General features: G+C 44.2%; 1 protein-coding gene across 1 annotated transcript in view; it reads left to right on the top strand.

Annotated features, from left to right (window-relative positions):
* ttn.1 (titin, tandem duplicate 1) overlaps window positions 1-17400 on the top strand; it is a 202656-nt gene that overhangs the window by 169565 nt on the left and 15691 nt on the right. Inside the window, 23 exon segments of the mRNA XM_030081335.1 lie at window positions 10-748; window positions 861-1157; window positions 1582-2169; window positions 2303-2605; window positions 2837-3133; window positions 3231-3518; window positions 3658-3963; window positions 4186-4488; window positions 4708-5013; window positions 5133-6899; window positions 7041-7334; window positions 7577-7861; window positions 8026-8325; window positions 8580-10646; window positions 10987-11289; window positions 11457-11762; window positions 11870-12160; window positions 12300-12599; window positions 12697-13002; window positions 13153-13455; window positions 14969-15250; window positions 16006-16599; window positions 17029-17316. Of these exon segments, the coding sequence (XP_029937195.1) occupies window positions 10-748; window positions 861-1157; window positions 1582-2169; window positions 2303-2605; window positions 2837-3133; window positions 3231-3518; window positions 3658-3963; window positions 4186-4488; window positions 4708-5013; window positions 5133-6899; window positions 7041-7334; window positions 7577-7861; window positions 8026-8325; window positions 8580-10646; window positions 10987-11289; window positions 11457-11762; window positions 11870-12160; window positions 12300-12599; window positions 12697-13002; window positions 13153-13455; window positions 14969-15250; window positions 16006-16599; window positions 17029-17316 (11113 nt within the window).

Here is a 17400-nt window from a genome sequence, read left to right as displayed (position 1 = left end):
CCTGAAGAGCTAGCAAGATGGGTCGAAGTTATTCCTCTTACAAAAAGCCTGGAGTTCACAATCACTGGATTGAAGACAGATGCAGAATATGAATTCTGTGTAAAGGCAATCAACAAAGTTGGCAGCAGCCCACGTAGCCCATATTCAGATGCAGCTGTGGCTATGGACAGAACTGCAGAACCATCATTTGATGCTGACATTGACATGCGCAAGATCCTCATGGTCAAGCATGGCACAGCATTCACTCTTAATGTACCGTTTAAGGGCAAACCTGTGCCATCAGTGGCATGGGCTAAGGAGGGTGTTGATCTCAAGGTCAGAGGAACCATTGAATCAACAGAATGCAGTACTTCACTGACAATTGAGAAGTCAACAAGAAATGATTCTGGAGAGTATTCAGTGACCATTGAGTCACCGTTGGGAACAGCAACATTGCCCATGGTTGTCAAGGTGCTTGACAGTCCTGGACCCCCTGTCAATGTGAAAGTTACAGCAGTGACCCGGGACTCTGCAACCCTCACTTGGGAAGCTCCCGAGAATGATGGTGGTGATGCTGTAAAAGCCTACCATGTTGAGAAACGTGAGGCAAGTAAGAAGGCTTGGGTCTCTGTGACCAGCAACTGCCATGCACTGACATACAAAATAGAAGATCTGCAAGAGGGAGCCTTCTATTACTTTAGAGTTATTGGAGAAAATGAGTATGGAGTGGGTGTCCCTCAGGAGGCCAAGAGTGGCACAAAGATCACAGGTAAAGTACAAACTGACGGTTGTTTAATAGAGTTTTATTTCTAATGATATTTAATGGAAAATGTTACCTCAAAATAGGTTTGATAAAAATTTTATACCTGTCAATTTTGCAGAGGTGCCAAGTCCACCCATGAAACTTGGCGTTGCAAATGTTACCAAGGATAGCATTACAATTGCATGGACCAGACCAGAATATGATGGTGGAAGCAGAGTGACTGGTTACCTCATTGATGCCCTTGAGAAAGGACAAAACAAGTGGGTGAAGTGTGCCACGGTGCGGACCATGAACCATACCATTAAAAGCCTTAGGGAGGGTGCAGAGTACTTCTTCAGAGTCCGTGCTGAGAACCACGCTGGACTTAGCGAACCCAAGGAGATGATTGTACCTGTTCTCGTCAAGGAAATACATGGTATGATCTCTATTTTTACTACCACATTTTTACTTTGGATTGTATGGATCTGTAGTCCCTGACCTGGAGAATGAGTCACATCACAAAACATCAAATGCACTTCAAAAATAGGTTCAGAGAATTATGTTTTAAAAAAAAAGAACAAGTTGCAGATAGATACATTTATGGTTGTTTATTGCTGTATTATTTTATTTGTACTATTTATGTTACATGTCAACAACATTTATTTTGATGGATTTGCTGCTCCATAAAAGGTCATACATAATTTATTAAGATAGCTTGAAAAAACTAAAAAAATCTCAATTTTGGGAAAATTTATATTTATATTTTCATGTGTTTTTAAAGGCCACAGAAACGTTCCCATTTTGTACCCAGCTGTAGTGTAACATTACTCATTACACTCTGTCTTTTTTTTTTTCAACAGAGGCTCCAGAGTTTGACTTGAAGAACTATCCCAAGAACACTGTTTATGTGAGAGCAGGTTCTAACCTGACATTTGAGATTCCTCTTACTGGCCGGCCAATGCCAAAGGTGACTATGTCCAAGAACAATGTCGTCATTAAGGGATCCAAGAGGCTCCTGACTGAAGTAACTCCTGAGAGCCTTCTCATCACCCTCAATGAGAGCACTGCAAGTGATGCTGGCAAATATGAAGTGACTGCCTCAAATGTAGGTGGTACCACCAAGATCTTCATCATCTTTGTTGTCCTGGACAGACCTGGACCTCCTGTTGGTCCAGTTGAAGTTGGGGAGGTTGGAGAAACCACAGTTTGTCTGAAATGGGCACCTCCAGAGTATGATGGCGGCAGTCCTGTTACCAACTATGTTGTCCTCAGGCGTGAGACCAGCACTCCTACCTGGACAGAGGTCTCCTCTAACATTGCCAGAAGTGCTATTAAGGTGACCAAACTGACCAAGGGAGAGGAGTATCAGTTCAGAATCAAGGCTGAGAATCGCTATGGCATCAGCGACCACATTGACACCAAACCAATCACAATCAAGCTTCCATACAGTAAGAAAAGAAGTCAAATACTTATTACTGATTACCCTTAAACCAAATGTCTACTGGTGGTGAAAATTTCTGATCACTGATTGTGAATCTTTATGAACGGTATCACTAATATTTGTCATTTTGTCCATCACAGCCATCCCTGGACCTCCATCCACACCATGGCTGGGCTTCGTATCCAGAGAGAGCTTGACTGTCTGCTGGAATGAGCCAGTGGTTGATGGTGGAAACCCTGTGATTGGATATCACCTCCAGATGAAGGAGAGGAGCAGCATCCTCTGGCAGAAAGTCAATAAGACAGCCATCCCAGCGACCCAGTGGAGAGTCACCAACATCTGCCCTGGCCTCATCTATGAGTTCAAGGTGGCAGCTGAGAATGCAGCCGGTATCGGTAAGGTCAGCAAGACATCCGAGGAGGTGCTGGCTATTGATGCCTGTGGTAAGTATTTAAAGCTGGTGTGGTGTATGTAAAATTTTTCAGTGACTATTTAGGTGAGATTATTTGAAATATAGGTTGAGCAGTTTGACCAAAATTGAATATCTAAATATGAGTGTATTTAAAATTGGTGAATTTACAGATAGTCTAAAATAAATGGAAAACTTTAGTTGGAAAAATTTTCTTTGCTTAATTATTTCATTTTGTTTCTCCTCCTCAATCATTGTTTTCCAGAGCCCCCAGCAAATGTGCGCATCACAGACGTCACCAAGAACTCTGTCAGCCTGGCCTGGCAGAGGCCTCCATATGATGGTGGAAGCAAGATCACTGGCTACAGTGTGGAGAGGAGAGAGGCTCCCAGTGGCAGATGGGTGAAGGCCAACTTCACAAACATAATTGAGATGGGCTTCACTGTATCTGGACTGAACCAGGATGAATCATATGAGTTCAGAGTTTATGCAAAGAACGCTGTTGGGTCAGTCAGCAACCCATCTCTTATTGCTGGTCCAGTCACATGCATGGATTCATGTGGTGAGTCATTGGTTTATTTTATAGTTAAAATATATCATTTGTCTGGTTGACATTGTAATTATTGATTTGTTGCTTATATCAATTAATGCCGTCTCAGGTGCCCCCACCATTGACTTGCCCCCTGAGTATCTGGATGTGGTTCAGTACAAGGCTGGAGCTTCTGTCAAGCTCAAAGTGGGAATCATTGCCAAACCTCTGCCAGTGATTGAGTGGTTCAAGGATGGAAAGGAACTGATAGCTACGTCCACCGTTTCTGTTGAGAGCACAACTGATTCCTCTGGTGTCTTGATCAAGGATGCAACTCGCCTCAACACAGGCACATATGACATTAAAATCAAAAATGCTCTGGGCACAGCATCTGCATCCATCAGGATTGAAATCCTAGGTATTCATGTGTTCTTGTTGCAATATAACAGATTCTTCTAGTTTTTTTTTTCCAATGACTTTGAAACAGTGATATTCTTATTTAGTGCATTATCCCTTTATTTCTGCCTTCATGTGGTATATCTATTTACATCCCCTAGATAAACCCGGACCCCCACCTGGAAACATCACCTTTAACTCCGTCACAGAAGACAGGATCATCCTCAGTTGGGAGCCTGTGCCTGAAGCTGACCATGGTGGTTCCAAGGTGACCCACTACATTGTTGAAAAGCGTGAAACCAGCAGAGTTGTCTGGTCCACAGTTTCAGACAACCTGGAGACAACCCACGTTAGTGTCAGCAAGCTGGTGCGAGGAAACGAGTATGTGTTCCGCGTCATGGGTGTCAACAAGTATGGAATTGGAGATGCTCTGGAATCTGAACCAGTCATTGCTAAGAACGCCTTTGGTAAGTGTCATGTATATATAGAGTTATCTGTCATATGAATGCCAACCTGTTAATCAACTACATACAGGCGTGCATTTAACATTTTCCATTAGGGCATTGTCATAATAGCAAAAAATTTATTTTGTTGAAAATCTGCAGATTTTCAACTTTTGGACATTGTTCAAATTATTGTTATATATATATTTCTTATATTTTTGTTATATTTGCAACGTATTTCCACAGTAACTCCTGGGCAGCCTCATACTCCTGAAGTGAACATTATCACAAAGACCACCATGGTGGTAGAATGGGACAAACCAGGTGTAGATGGAGGCAGCCCTGTAACAGGCTACTACCTGGAGAGGCGTGACAAGAAGAGCCTTCGCTGGATCAGAGTTTACAAAGATCCTGTCACTGACATCAAACAGACTGTCTACCATCTGACAGAAGGAAAAGAATACCAGTACCGTGTCTGTGCTATCAACAAGGCTGGAGAAGGACCATTCTCTGATGCATCTGACTACTATAAGGCTGCTGACCCAGTTGGTATGTGCAATGATGGTTGAACCTTCCCAATTTTTTCCACAGTTAGAATAAACTAAAATGAATGGAACAAATGAACACTGCAGATGCATTTATGTTAGATTTTCTTTAGCTTTATAGTAATACTTTCTGAACTACAGAAACCTGCAGTCTGTGACTTATCCTTCAACTTCCATATGCGCATCCCTCTTCTCAACCTAACCTATACATTCTGTTCAACAGATCCACCAGATGAGCCTTGCAAGCTAAAGGTGGTCGATTCCACCAAGACCTCCATTACCCTGGGCTGGTCCAAGCCTGAATGGAACGGAGGCAGTGATGTCACCAGCTACATGGTGGAAAAGTTGGTTGAGGGTGAGGAAAACTGGGCGCTCATTACTTCAAAGGGAGAGGTCAAGACGACAGAATACGTAGTCCATGACCTGAAGCCAGATGTCAACTACTTCTTCCGAGTGTCTGCTGTTAACTGTGCTGGTTGTGGAGAACCCCTTGAGATGACGGAAGCTGTACAGGCCAAGGATATCTTGGGTACATGAAACACACCTAAAATACATTTGGAGTGTAGGCAATGCTTGAATATAATTACAAAACCTTTACAAATCTTATTTATATGTTTTTTTTTATTATTATTTTTCTTATTTTTACAGAGGAGGCCCAGGTTGATTCAGATGTAGCCATGAGAACTCACTATATTGTGAAGGCTGGCAAAGATGTGGAGCTGTCTGTTCCTATGAAGGGCAGACCTGCTCCCACTGCATCCTGGAGCAAGGGAGAGGAATGCATTGACAATAACCCCAAATATGAGTTCCACCACTCAGACACTACCACAGTCCTTGTTATGCGTGAGGTAAATAGGCTTGACACCGGTAAATACACAGTGAAGATTGAGAATGGTGTGGGAGAGGCCAAGACCCTAACGCTGTCCGTGAAGGTCCAGGACACACCCGCTCAGTGCAGAAACCTAGTGCTGAAGGACGTGACCCGTGGAAAGGTCACTCTTTGCTGGGATCCTCCACTCCTTGATGGCGGTGCAGAGATCACAAACTACATCGTTGAGAAGAGAGACTCTTCCAAGAGAGCCTACTCTGCTGTGACAAACAAATGCACAGACACAACTTACACAATTGAGGATCTCTCAGAGAAGACATCCTTCTTTTTCCGTGTGTCAGCAGAGAATGAGAATGGTGTTGGTGATCCTTGTGACACAGCTGAGCCAGTGAAGGCTACAGAAACTCCTGGAAGTGTCAAGGAGGTGTCCATGAAGGATTCATCCAAGACCTCTGTTACTCTACAGTGGCTGAAGCCTGATTATGATGGCGGCAGCATCATCTCTGACTACGTCATTGAGAAGAAGCTCAAGGACGAGGCAGAATGGTCACTGGGAGGTACCAGCAAACAATGTGAGTTTGAAGTCAAGAAACTCAAGGAGCACTCAAACATGTTCTTCAGGGTTGCTGCCAGGAATGAGAAGGGACAAGGTGACTTTGTTGAGGTGGGCCCTATCAAGGTGATTGACTACATCATCACTCCTGAAGCCTGCCTTGCAGACTACCCAGATGGCTCCCTCAGTGTTCGCCTTGGTCACAATGTACACATTGAGCTGCCATACAGGGGCAAACCCAAACCTTCCATTTTGTGGCTGAAAGACAGCCTGCCTCTGAAGGAGAGTGACCAAGTGCGCTTCAAGAAGACAAACAACAAGGCCACTCTAATGATAAAGAATGTGAGGAAGGAGAATGAGGGTAAATACACCCTGACCTTAGACAACCAGATTAACAGGAAGTCCTTCCACATCCATGTCATCACTCTTGGGCCACCATCAAAGCCCGTTGGACCCATCCGGCTAGATGAGGTGAGGGCTGAGAGCATCATGATTTCCTGGGATGAACCAAATGATGATGGTGGCGGAGAAATCACCTGCTACTCTGTGGAGAAGCGAGACACTTCCCAGACTGACTGGAAGATGGCCTGCTCCAGCGTGGAGGGAACTCAGTTCAAGGTCCCTAACCTGATCAAAGGTGTCCAGTACCAGTTTAGAGTGCGTGCTGAGAACAGGTATGGTGTCAGCGAGCCTCTGATCTCACAGATGGTCATTGCCAAACACCAGTTTAGGCCTCCAGGCCCACCAGGCAAGCCCGTAGTATACAATGTTACCAATGACGGCATGACCATCCAGTGGGAACAGCCCATCTATGATGGTGGTACACCCATCCAGGGCTTCCATGTGGAGAAGAAGGAGGCGAACAGCATTATGTGGCAGAAAGTCAACACTGTGCTGGTTACTGAGAGGGAGTACAGGATCTTGGGCCTGATTGAGGGCCTGGAATACTCCTTCAGAGTATACGCCCAAAATGATGCTGGCTTCAGCCGCATGAGTGATGAGAGCAAGCCCACCATGGCAGTCTCTCCTGTTGGTAAGTGCTGGGTCAGACCTTTATGAATACATCACTTTATTTGATTCTATTCACATGGTACTTGTAATTTATACGTAGTAACTGGAGAACTTTTGAAATGAGTGTGTTTGTAAAATAAATGGTAAATCCTGTGTTTTTCAGATCCTCCTGGCCAACCGGACTACATTGATGTGACTAGTGACTCAGTGACACTGAAATGGGATGCACCCAAACGTGATGGAGGCAGCAAGATTACTGGCTACAACATTGAAAAACGCCAAGGACAGGGTCGTTGGTTCAAGGCCAACTTGACTGACGTGCATGACTGCCAGTATACCGTCACTGGCCTCGCAACAAATGAGCGTTATGAGTTCAGAGTGATTGCCAGGAATGCCATTGGTGTCATCAGCCCACCCTCCAACTCCTCTGGCTTTATTGTCGTCAGAAGTGAGAATGGTGAGTGATTACTTGTTACTGAAAGGTTTACACACCACCACCAATTTAAATACCATGGGCCTTTAATTGCACTTGCACTTGTCTTATTAGGAAATGACAACTCCATACTCACTAATTTAAAATTACACTAAACACAAAAAGAACATAGAAATTTTATTTACCAACAAACCCAAAGATTAACCAGATATTCACTCTTCCAAAAATAACCTCATATTATCTCACCACTTTCTCCTCCAAACCAGCTGCTCCAAATATTGAGTTTGGCCCCGAGTACTTTGAGGGTCTGACTGTCAAGGCCGGAGACAACATCAGGCTGAAGGTGACCATCACGGGCCGCCCTGTTCCCAAGGTCGTCTGGTACAGAGATGGTGTGGAGATTACCAAGAAAATGATGGATATCATCAATGTGGCTGGATCGAGCACTGTCTTCGTCAGGGATGCTGATCGTTCACATCGTGGCCTCTACACTGTGGAGGCTACCAATGGATCTGGAGCCAAGAAGGAGAACATTAATGTTCAAGTACAAGGTATACATTTTGTCAGTTTTCTGTTCATATTAGAATGGAGTATTTAAGTTGGACACAAGATAAATCAGTCAAAGAGCAAATCACTTAACTGTTAAATGCTTTATTTTTTCCCATGAGACAGACGTATTGATTTTAAAAATTTAATTATTTACATTTTAATGCAGACACCCCTGGGGAACCAGTAGGACCCATCACGTTCAGTAACATCTCTGAGGGCAAGTGCACCCTGTCCTGGAACCCACCAGAGAATGATGGCTGCTCTGAAATTTCCCATTACATCGTTGAGAAGCGTGAAACTGCCAAGATATCCTGGGCCTTGGTGTCAGATCAATGCAAGGAGTGCACCTTCAATGCCTCCAAGCTCATCAAGACCAACGAGTATCAGTTCAGGGTTTCTGCTGTCAACAAGTTTGGAGTGGGCAGACCTTTGGAATCTAGTCCCATCATTGCACAGATGCAATACAGTAAGTGGAGAGCTGGATGTGATTGTACTGTATTGACTGTTATGAACGTAATTTATGTTCATAATACATAATCTCACATGCATCCATGGCAGTGAATGCAAGATAAGTTTCAAATTCATTAAATCTATTCATTGAAAATTACTAGTACTATCCTAAAGTACTTGAGACAACATAAATAGAGACAGTGCTGTATTAGTTTTCCTGTTTAATAACTGCACACAACCAAACTAACCAAAAGTTTACTGTTTTTCCAGCTACTCCTGATGCTCCAGGAACTCCTGATGCCACTGAGGTAACAGGAGAAAGCATCACCTTGTCCTGGACTCCTCCCACATCTGATGGAGGCAACCCCATCCAGTATTACATTCTGGAGAAGCGTGAGAAGAAGACTGTCCGCTTCTACAAGGTGATTACCAAGAAGCCCATCATTGAATGCGCTCACAAAGTGCTCAACCTGACAGAGGATATGGAGTATGAGTTCCGTGTCATGGCTGTAAATGACGCTGGTGTTGGAACTCCCAGCAACATCTCCATGCCTATCAAGGCTGCTGAGCCGAAAGATATCCCCTGTGCTCCATCCGTGGTCTGTGTGTCCGACTCTACTAACACTTCCATCAGCCTGGAATGGACCAAGCCTGCAGATGATGGAGGCATGGAGATCCTGGGGTACATTATCGAGATGGTAAAAGGTGAAGAGGAGGAATGGAAGAGAGTTAATGAAGAGCTGGTAGCAGAAACAACCTATGTGGTGACAGGTCTACAGACAGGAGCTGACTACAGGTTCCGTATTTCAGCTGTCAATCACGTGGGTAAGGGTGAAGAAAAGGAGCTGACAGAGCCTGCTAAGGCTGTAGACAGACTGACACCACCACAGGTGGACATTGATGCTAGCTTCAAGCAGACACATATTGTTAAGGCGGGAGGATCAGTGTGTCTGGGCATCCACTTCAGAGGAAAACCCATTCCCAAGGCCACCTGGGTGAAAGAGGATGGAGAGCTGGGTGTCTTGTCAGAAATCATCACTACAGACGGCTACACTTCACTGTCCATGGAAAACTGCTCTAGAAATGACTCAGGAAAATACACCATTACCCTGGAGAATGCCAGTGGCAGCAAGGCCATTACTTTCACTGTTAAGGTGATGGACACCCCTGGAGCTCCTCAGTCCCTGGCCTTCAAAGAGGTGTCCAGAGGCTCAGTCACACTGGTCTGGGAGCCTCCTCTCAATGATGGTGGAGCTCGCATTCATCACTACATTGTAGAGAGACGTGAGGCCAGCCGCCGTACATGGCAGCAATCTGGAGGAAAATGCACTCAGCATATTCTGAAGATCCAGGACCTGCTGGAGGGAGTGCCATATTTCTTCAGAGTCTCAGCTGAGAACCAGCATGGCCTAGGTGAGGCCTTTGAGCTGACTGAGCCTGTTACTGCCACAGCAGAGCCAGCAGCACCTAAGAGACTGGACGTCCTGGACACCACAGACAACTCTGTGTCTCTGGGCTGGCTGAAACCAGAGCATGATGGTGGCAGCCGCATCCAAGGTTTCGTCATTGAGGCCAAACCAAAAGGAACAGACAAATGGATGGTGGTTGGAAACACCAAGAACCTTACATATGTGGTTGAGAAGCTTAACAAGGGTGATGAGTACGACTTCCGTGTCAAGGCCAAGAACGAAGCTGGCTTCAGCAAGCCCAGAGAAACTCTGGCCTCTGTGCTCGTCAAGGAGCCTCACATTGAACCTGCTGCCGATCTCAGTGAGATTACCAACCAGCTCATCACATGCAGGTCTGGCAACACCTTCACCATTGACGTTCCCATCAGCGGAAGACCTGCTCCTAAGGTAAGCTGGAGGCTGGAGGAGATGAGGTTGAAGAACTCAGACAGAGTCGCCATCAAAGTGGCCAAGGACAGAACCAGCATCTCAGTGAAGGAGGCCATGAGAGGAGATGGAGGCAAATACTACCTGACTCTCGAGAATGTGGTAGGAACCAAGACTTTCACTGTCGAAGTTAACGTCATTGGTAGACCCAGTCCTCCCACTGGACCCATTGAGATTTCCTCCATCACCTCTGAATCTTGTGTGCTCAACTGGGAGCCACCAGAGGATGATGGTGGTACTGACATCACCAACTACATTGTAGAGAAACGTGAATCTGGCTCCACTGCATGGCAGCTGATCAACTCCAGTGTGAAGCGCACATCCCTCCATGTCAGCCACCTGACAAAGTACATGCAGTACACCTTCAGGGTCTGTGCTGAGAACAGGTTCGGTGTCAGCAAGTCCACTGAGTCAGAGACTATTGTTGCAGAGCATCCATTCAGTGAGTACACTTCTAAAACCCCATAATTTATACCCTGATCATCAGTGTGCAACCACAGTATGTAAAATTAAACACCATGCTCTCAGTAAATACATAGAAAGAGATTAAAGTCAACACACATGATAATACAGTAAACCTTAACATTAAGAAAGAAACCAACAAAATAGTATGAGTAAAGTATTTGTTTATTTTTTGTGTTTTTTCTCATATCAGTTTTGGAGCATTCATTAATACTACAAAAATGAAGTCTAACCACAAGTTAGATGTATTATTACTAACAAAACACACCTACCTCTGAGATCAGCTGTGTTATATGAGACTGTATCTCATTTTTATACAGCACCTCCTGGTCCACCAACAAAACCCACGGTCTTTGGTGTCACTGCCACCACAATGAACATCAAGTGGGAGGAGCCCTACAGTGATGGTGGCAGCAAAGTAACTGGCTATTGGATTGAGAAGAAGGAGCGCAACACCATCTTGTGGGTGAGGGAGAACAAGATCCCATGCTTTGAGTGCTACTACCGGGTCGAAGGTCTGGTTGAAGGTCTGGAGTATCAGTTCAGGGTTTATGCCATGAATAGTGCCGGCCTGAGCAAAGCCAGCGAGGCCTCCAAGAGAGCTGTGGCACAGAACCCTGTCGGTGAGTGTGAACGCACTTTAGTAACATGTAGGCCTTACTGATAGTCATATTATTATATTGGGAGTATTCTGCTGAACTTTGCAATTGCAATTATAAATTGATACACTTTATGATAATATAGCTATAGATAGTTGCCTGAAAAAATCTGCGTTTCTGTCTCTTTTTAGATCCACCAAGTAAGCCAGAGGTCACTAACGTCACCAGATCCACTGTGTCCCTCAAATGGTCCACTCCACTGTACGATGGAGGCAGTCCCATCGTGGGATACATCATTGAGCGTAAGCCATTCACCTTGAGTGGTGAGGGCCGCTGGCTCAAATGTAACTACACCAACGTGACAGATACATTCTTCACTGTCACTGCCCTGGGAGAGGGAGAACCCTATGAGTTCAGAGTCATTGCCAAGAACGCCAACCAGGTCTTCAGCTTGCCCTCTGAGTCCACAGGCTCTGTGCAGTGCAAGACTGACTTCGGTAAGATTATTCAATGTTGTAATCTTCAAGAGGTAATTTCTTATCTTTACTGTCACCAGAATTGTTACAACATGTTAATTCATGTTCGTTTTCCACTTTGTCAACAGAGCCTCCAAAGGCCCAGCTGGACAGCAAACTCCTCTCAGACACTGTGACGGTCAGAGCCGGCTCAGACCTGGTTCTGGATGCCGCTGTCGGAGGTCGGCCCGACCCGAAGGCCTCATGGTCCAAGGGAAACAAAGAGCTGGAGCTCTGTGAGAAGTACCACCTGCAGTACACGCCCACCCGAGCCATGGCCATCATCAAGTTCTGCGACAGAGATGACACTGGAAAGTACATCCTCACTGTCAGGAATGTCAGTGGAACCAAGACTGCCGAAGTCAACGTCCAAGTGCTTGGTGAGTATAAAAAGTCATTTTTTTCTCCCTGATAATTGCTGTTTATTAACCTCTAACTTACAAATCTTCAAGGCTGGTTTAAATTTTTATATTAAAATTGTCTGCACTTAAGTTTACAGTTACTGCTTTCATTTTTCAGATACTCCTGGAGTGTGTCAGGGCAGCATCGAAATCAGCAAGATCACAGAGGAGTCGTGCACACTAAGCTGGAAGCCTCCTCTCGAGGATGGAGGTGATGAAGTGACCCACTACATCGTGGAGAGGCGTGACACTAACAGGCTCAACTGGGTCATCATGGATGCCGAGTGTAAGGAGCTGACCTGCAACATTGCCAGACTGTTCAAGAACACAGAGTACTTGTTTAGAGTCCGGGGAGTCAACAAGTATGGACCCGGAGTCTATCTCCAGTCGGACCTCATGATCGCCAGAAACACATTCAGTAAGTACTACTCTGTGTAGAGTTATCACAACTCTTTACAATTCCTGCTTAACCTGTAACACTGAATACTTCTGATGGTGAACTTCTCTTTCTCCAGCCGTGCCATCTCCTCCTGGAGCACCAGAGATTTTGGCCTCAGGAAAGGACTTTGCCACCATTGAGTGGCTGAAGCCAGAGAGTGACGGTGGCAGTGAAATCATCCACTACCTGGTGGAGAGGCGAGAGAGGAAGAGCGCCCGCTGGGTGAAAGTCAACAGAGATGGCGCCCACCTGGACACCACGCTGAAGGTGTCTGGTTTGACCGAGGGCAACATCTACCAGTTCAGAGTGACTGCTATCAACAAGGCAGGAGAGAGTGAAGCCAGCGAGGTCTCCCTCTATGTGGTCTGCAGAGTGCCTACATGTAAGTCTAGCCTGTTCATCATACCTGACATTACCTGTAACTAAACAATTCATTTTCAAAACTACTTCAGGTGTGCAAAAACACACAGTGTACAAATAAAAAATTTCACACAGACATACTGATCCTCAGTTCTGTATCCTCCCCTCTCAGGCACTCCTGCTCCTCCATCCATCCCTCGTATCGTCGACACCCATGCCGACAGCATCAGCCTGGCCTGGTCCCGCCCTGTGGAGGACGGAGGAGCCGACGTGATTGGCTACATCCTGGAGATGCAAGAGGCCGGAGCAGAGGAATGGACTAAGGCCCATCAGAAGACCCTGAGGGGAACCGAATACGTGGTGACTGGCCTCTCAGCAGGGAAGAAATACTGCTTCAGAGTCTCCGGCATCAACGTGAATGGCACCGGAGACTTCAGTGAGCCATGTGCCGAGACCGAGCCAGTGGAGAGACTCGGTAAGTCAGATGTCATGTCAATATTTGCTACTCTAGTCTCTCACTTTGTTAACTGTTTTGAAAATGTGGACCAAATGTAGGCAAATACAGCAAAGGAGTTCCATTACTTATTAAAAAGAAAGTTTCCTTATAAACACTGAAAAGTGTTTTTTTTTTTCTTCATATCGTAACATTTTCGCCTTCCATTACACACAGATTGTTTCCCATGGAAAGAGACAGCTCACAAATGGAGATGACATTTTCACATGGGAAATAGAAAATCACATGCTCACACATTAAATCCAGCACATATTCAAAAAGTGCATTTGCAGATATGACCGTAGGGGAGACTGGGGACAGTTGCAACAAGGGACGGTTGCAACAAGCCTTATTTCTCCAATCAGAAACATGCTAGAGTGATGACACTCACACTGCACATGCTCAGTTAGACCCTCTACCCACAAACAAGAGAGTGGCCATATTGATCATCTGGTCCAGCTTTTATCAAGGCAAAAATGTTTTGGAGGTATGAAAGTAGATTTTTTCATGAGCTGTATTTTTGTCATACTGTCCTGGTCTTTTGTATGAATTAATCCAAACCTACCTAGCTTGAATCACTGTTTTGTTGACTATTCAGTGACACCGTTTACATGTGTCAATGTCACTGTGGCTAGTTAGCACATGGTGTTTTGTCATGACTGATACCACAGGGACGGTTGCAACAGTTGCAACTGTCCCTATGCTAATATCAAAACAGACCACACAACAGTATTTTTGAAGATTTTTAGCTCAAAATAGGCACAATTAATATATTTCATTGCTCATGATGAACAGAACAGGCAATCATAATGAGAAACTAATGCTAATGATAAACAAAATAATTCCCCAAATAACTTGTTGAGCAAAAATGAGCAATTAGTTATTGTTGTATATTGTTGTATGTGCTGTGCTATGGGACAAACTAAATAAATTTTCCTGTGAAAACAGTCATATTGAGTTTCTATAGCTTCAGTAACATCTACACATTGCTTCAGTAACATCTACACATTAACTCAGGGTAGGCCTATGTTTTACACAAAACAAAACTTAGTAAATACTTTAATACTGTATACTGTGCTTATTCAGACAAAAATCAGAAGATAATTGGTGAAATTTAATGATTTTTTAATATGTTGCAACCGTCCCTGATCCGTGTTGCAACTGTCCCCAGGTTTGGGGTCAGTTGCAACGTTTGAATTCCTTTATTCAAATAAATATTGTGATTGATATGTTATATGTAGCCATCTTTAAATGGTATGGGTATATAGCAGACAGATGTAGGTTTAATATGTAAAAATTTGGTGTGCCTAGTCCAAATAGTCTCTGAGTAACTGAGGGTAATGTAAAAAGTGTTGCAACTGTCCCCAGTCTCCCCTACTTCTAACATATTTTGCAACAGTCTTACTCAGAGTAGCAATAGAATAAACTTAAAATTGTAGATCACCAACATTACAAGCAGCCTGTAGTGTTGTAATAATTCCCTCTTGGTATGTAGAAACTCCCGACTTCGAGCTCCACGATGACCTGAAGAAGACCATCTGCCTACGTGCTGGCGGCTCCTTGCGCCTGTTTGTCACTGTGACTGGTCGTCCCACTCCTGCCATCACATGGACCAAGCCTGGTGTTGACCTGCAGAACCGTGGCTTCATCGAGGTCACCAACACGTCCACCACGCTCATCATCGACAAAGTCCACCGCTACGATGCTGGCAAATACACCCTGGTGGCTGAGAACACCGCTGGAAAACAGGAAGTCAACATCCTTGTCAAGATCTACGGTAAGACGATGATGATGGTGTCAGAAAATGAAAGGAAAACAATAAAATGAAAAAGAATTGTAGGTCATTCACTGTAGCTCATAGTGACAATAGTGAAATAGTGAAAATAAGTGGCTGTGTAAAATCTGAGAATTCATGTAAGAATAAGAAGCGCTTCAGTCACAGTGTGCTCTACATACAATGAAGCTAATGAATATGTATTAATAACATACACCATTACACCATTGGTACCACCATACATTAATGCGGTTATAGTAATACAGTGATTTTAATACAATTTTTTCAAAAGTGCAACAACTGCAACATTGCCAGCTTAAGTTCTTTGAGCAATACACTTTAATTACAACATTAATTGCAAGTACAACATTAATTTATTTTATTGCAACACTGATATCATTGTAAAATAAACCTCTATTCAAAATATAGGTGCTGTTTTCACTTTTACCATAAAAATTTCTTCACTCTTTTTTTTCTTAATATATTCTATGTATATACTAAGATATTGATTATCTTTTATTGAATGCTGGCATTCAATATAAATTTAAGCAAATTATGGGTTAGCATTGAAATTAGGAGTCATCTAAGATATTTGCTTATAACAGTTCATTTTTTCACTACAGAATTTTGTAGATTTCTTTCAAGATATAACTTGTTTTTCAGATAAATTTATAAATTTAGAGCACCTTTTTTTTTCTTCCAAAAATCAATATATAGTATTTTGGAGTGAAACCCATCAAATGTCTTTCTCACTTTAGATACTCCTGGACCAACTGGAGCAATCAAGATCAAGGAACTGACCAAGGAGTCTGCCACCATCTCCTGGGATGCCCCGACTGTGGACGGAGGTGCGCCAGTGAACAACTACATCATTGAGAGACGTGAAGCTTCCATGAGGGCCTACAAGACCGTCACCTCCAAGTGCAGCAAGACATCCTACAAGATCGACAGCCTGATGGAGGGTATGATGTACTACTTCCGAGTCTTGCCCGAGAACATCTACGGCGTGGGTGAGCCCTGCGAGACACCAGACGTTGTCCTGGTGTGCGAGGTGCCCCTGCCACCGCAGAAGCTGGAGATGGTCGACGTTACCAAGACCTCCGTCACTCTGGGCTGGGAGAAGCCTGAGCACGACGGTGGCAGCAGGCTGACAGGCTACGTCATCGAGGCCTGCAAATTTGGTACCGATAAGTGGATGAAGGTAGCCACGATGAAGACCACCGACTTTGAGCACACCATCGACAAGCTGAACGAGAATGAGCAGTACCTGTTCAGAATCAGAGCAGTGAACAGCAGAGGAGCCAGCGAGCCCAAGGAGATTGTCACTGCCATAACTGTACAGGAACAGAGAGGTAATGGACACAAACAACCCAACAAAGTTTTGTTTCCTACTTTTAAATGATACAGAAGAGTCTTAAGAGTGAGTAAATGCTAACTTCATGTATCCAGCAGGTAAGAAATGGCCGGTCACCTGGCTCCATCCTTTGTTTCTGTATGACTTAATTGGGTCTTAGTTATCTATTGGCAGTCATTTCCATTGTCTCTGGTTCTGCTGGTTTATTTTAGTTGTCCAAACCTCAGTGAAGGCCAAAATGCAAATTTTTTTCATCATTATTATTATTATTATTGTTATTTTAACCATAAATTATGGCCCTGAATTCTTTTTCTTCTTGATATAAGATCAAAAAACCTTCCTGAATTTTCCTAAATTAGAAACTGCACTGGAAACATTTATTCATTCATCCATTTATGTAAACTGTCCCTGTCCCCTCCTCTCATAGTGATGCCTGTGGTGGACCTCTCCAGCATTCCTCAGAAGGTCATCAATGTCCTAGCTGGCAAGACTCTGGATCTGGACCTGCCCTTCATCGGCAGGCCACCTCCCGTCTGTTCTTGGTACTTCAGCGACAAAAAGATGAAAGTTTCTGACCGCGTCAAGATCCAAAGCACGAAGAAGTTCTCTAAGCTCACTGTGTCTGAGACCACCATTGACGACACAGGAGAGTACACCCTGGAGGTGAAGAATGCCACCGGAGTCACCACTGAGGTCATCAAGGTCATCATTCTCTGTAAGGAATTAAGATATATTTTTGTGGTTGTTTTATCTGTGCTTTCCATATATGCACTTGTATCTACTGTATTTCAAGGAATGT

Source organism: Myripristis murdjan, chromosome 21, assembly GCF_902150065.1.
Source record: "Myripristis murdjan chromosome 21, fMyrMur1.1, whole genome shotgun sequence".
NCBI lineage: Eukaryota > Metazoa > Chordata > Actinopteri > Holocentriformes > Holocentridae > Myripristis > Myripristis murdjan.
This window is presented reverse-complemented; position numbering and strand designations above follow the sequence as displayed.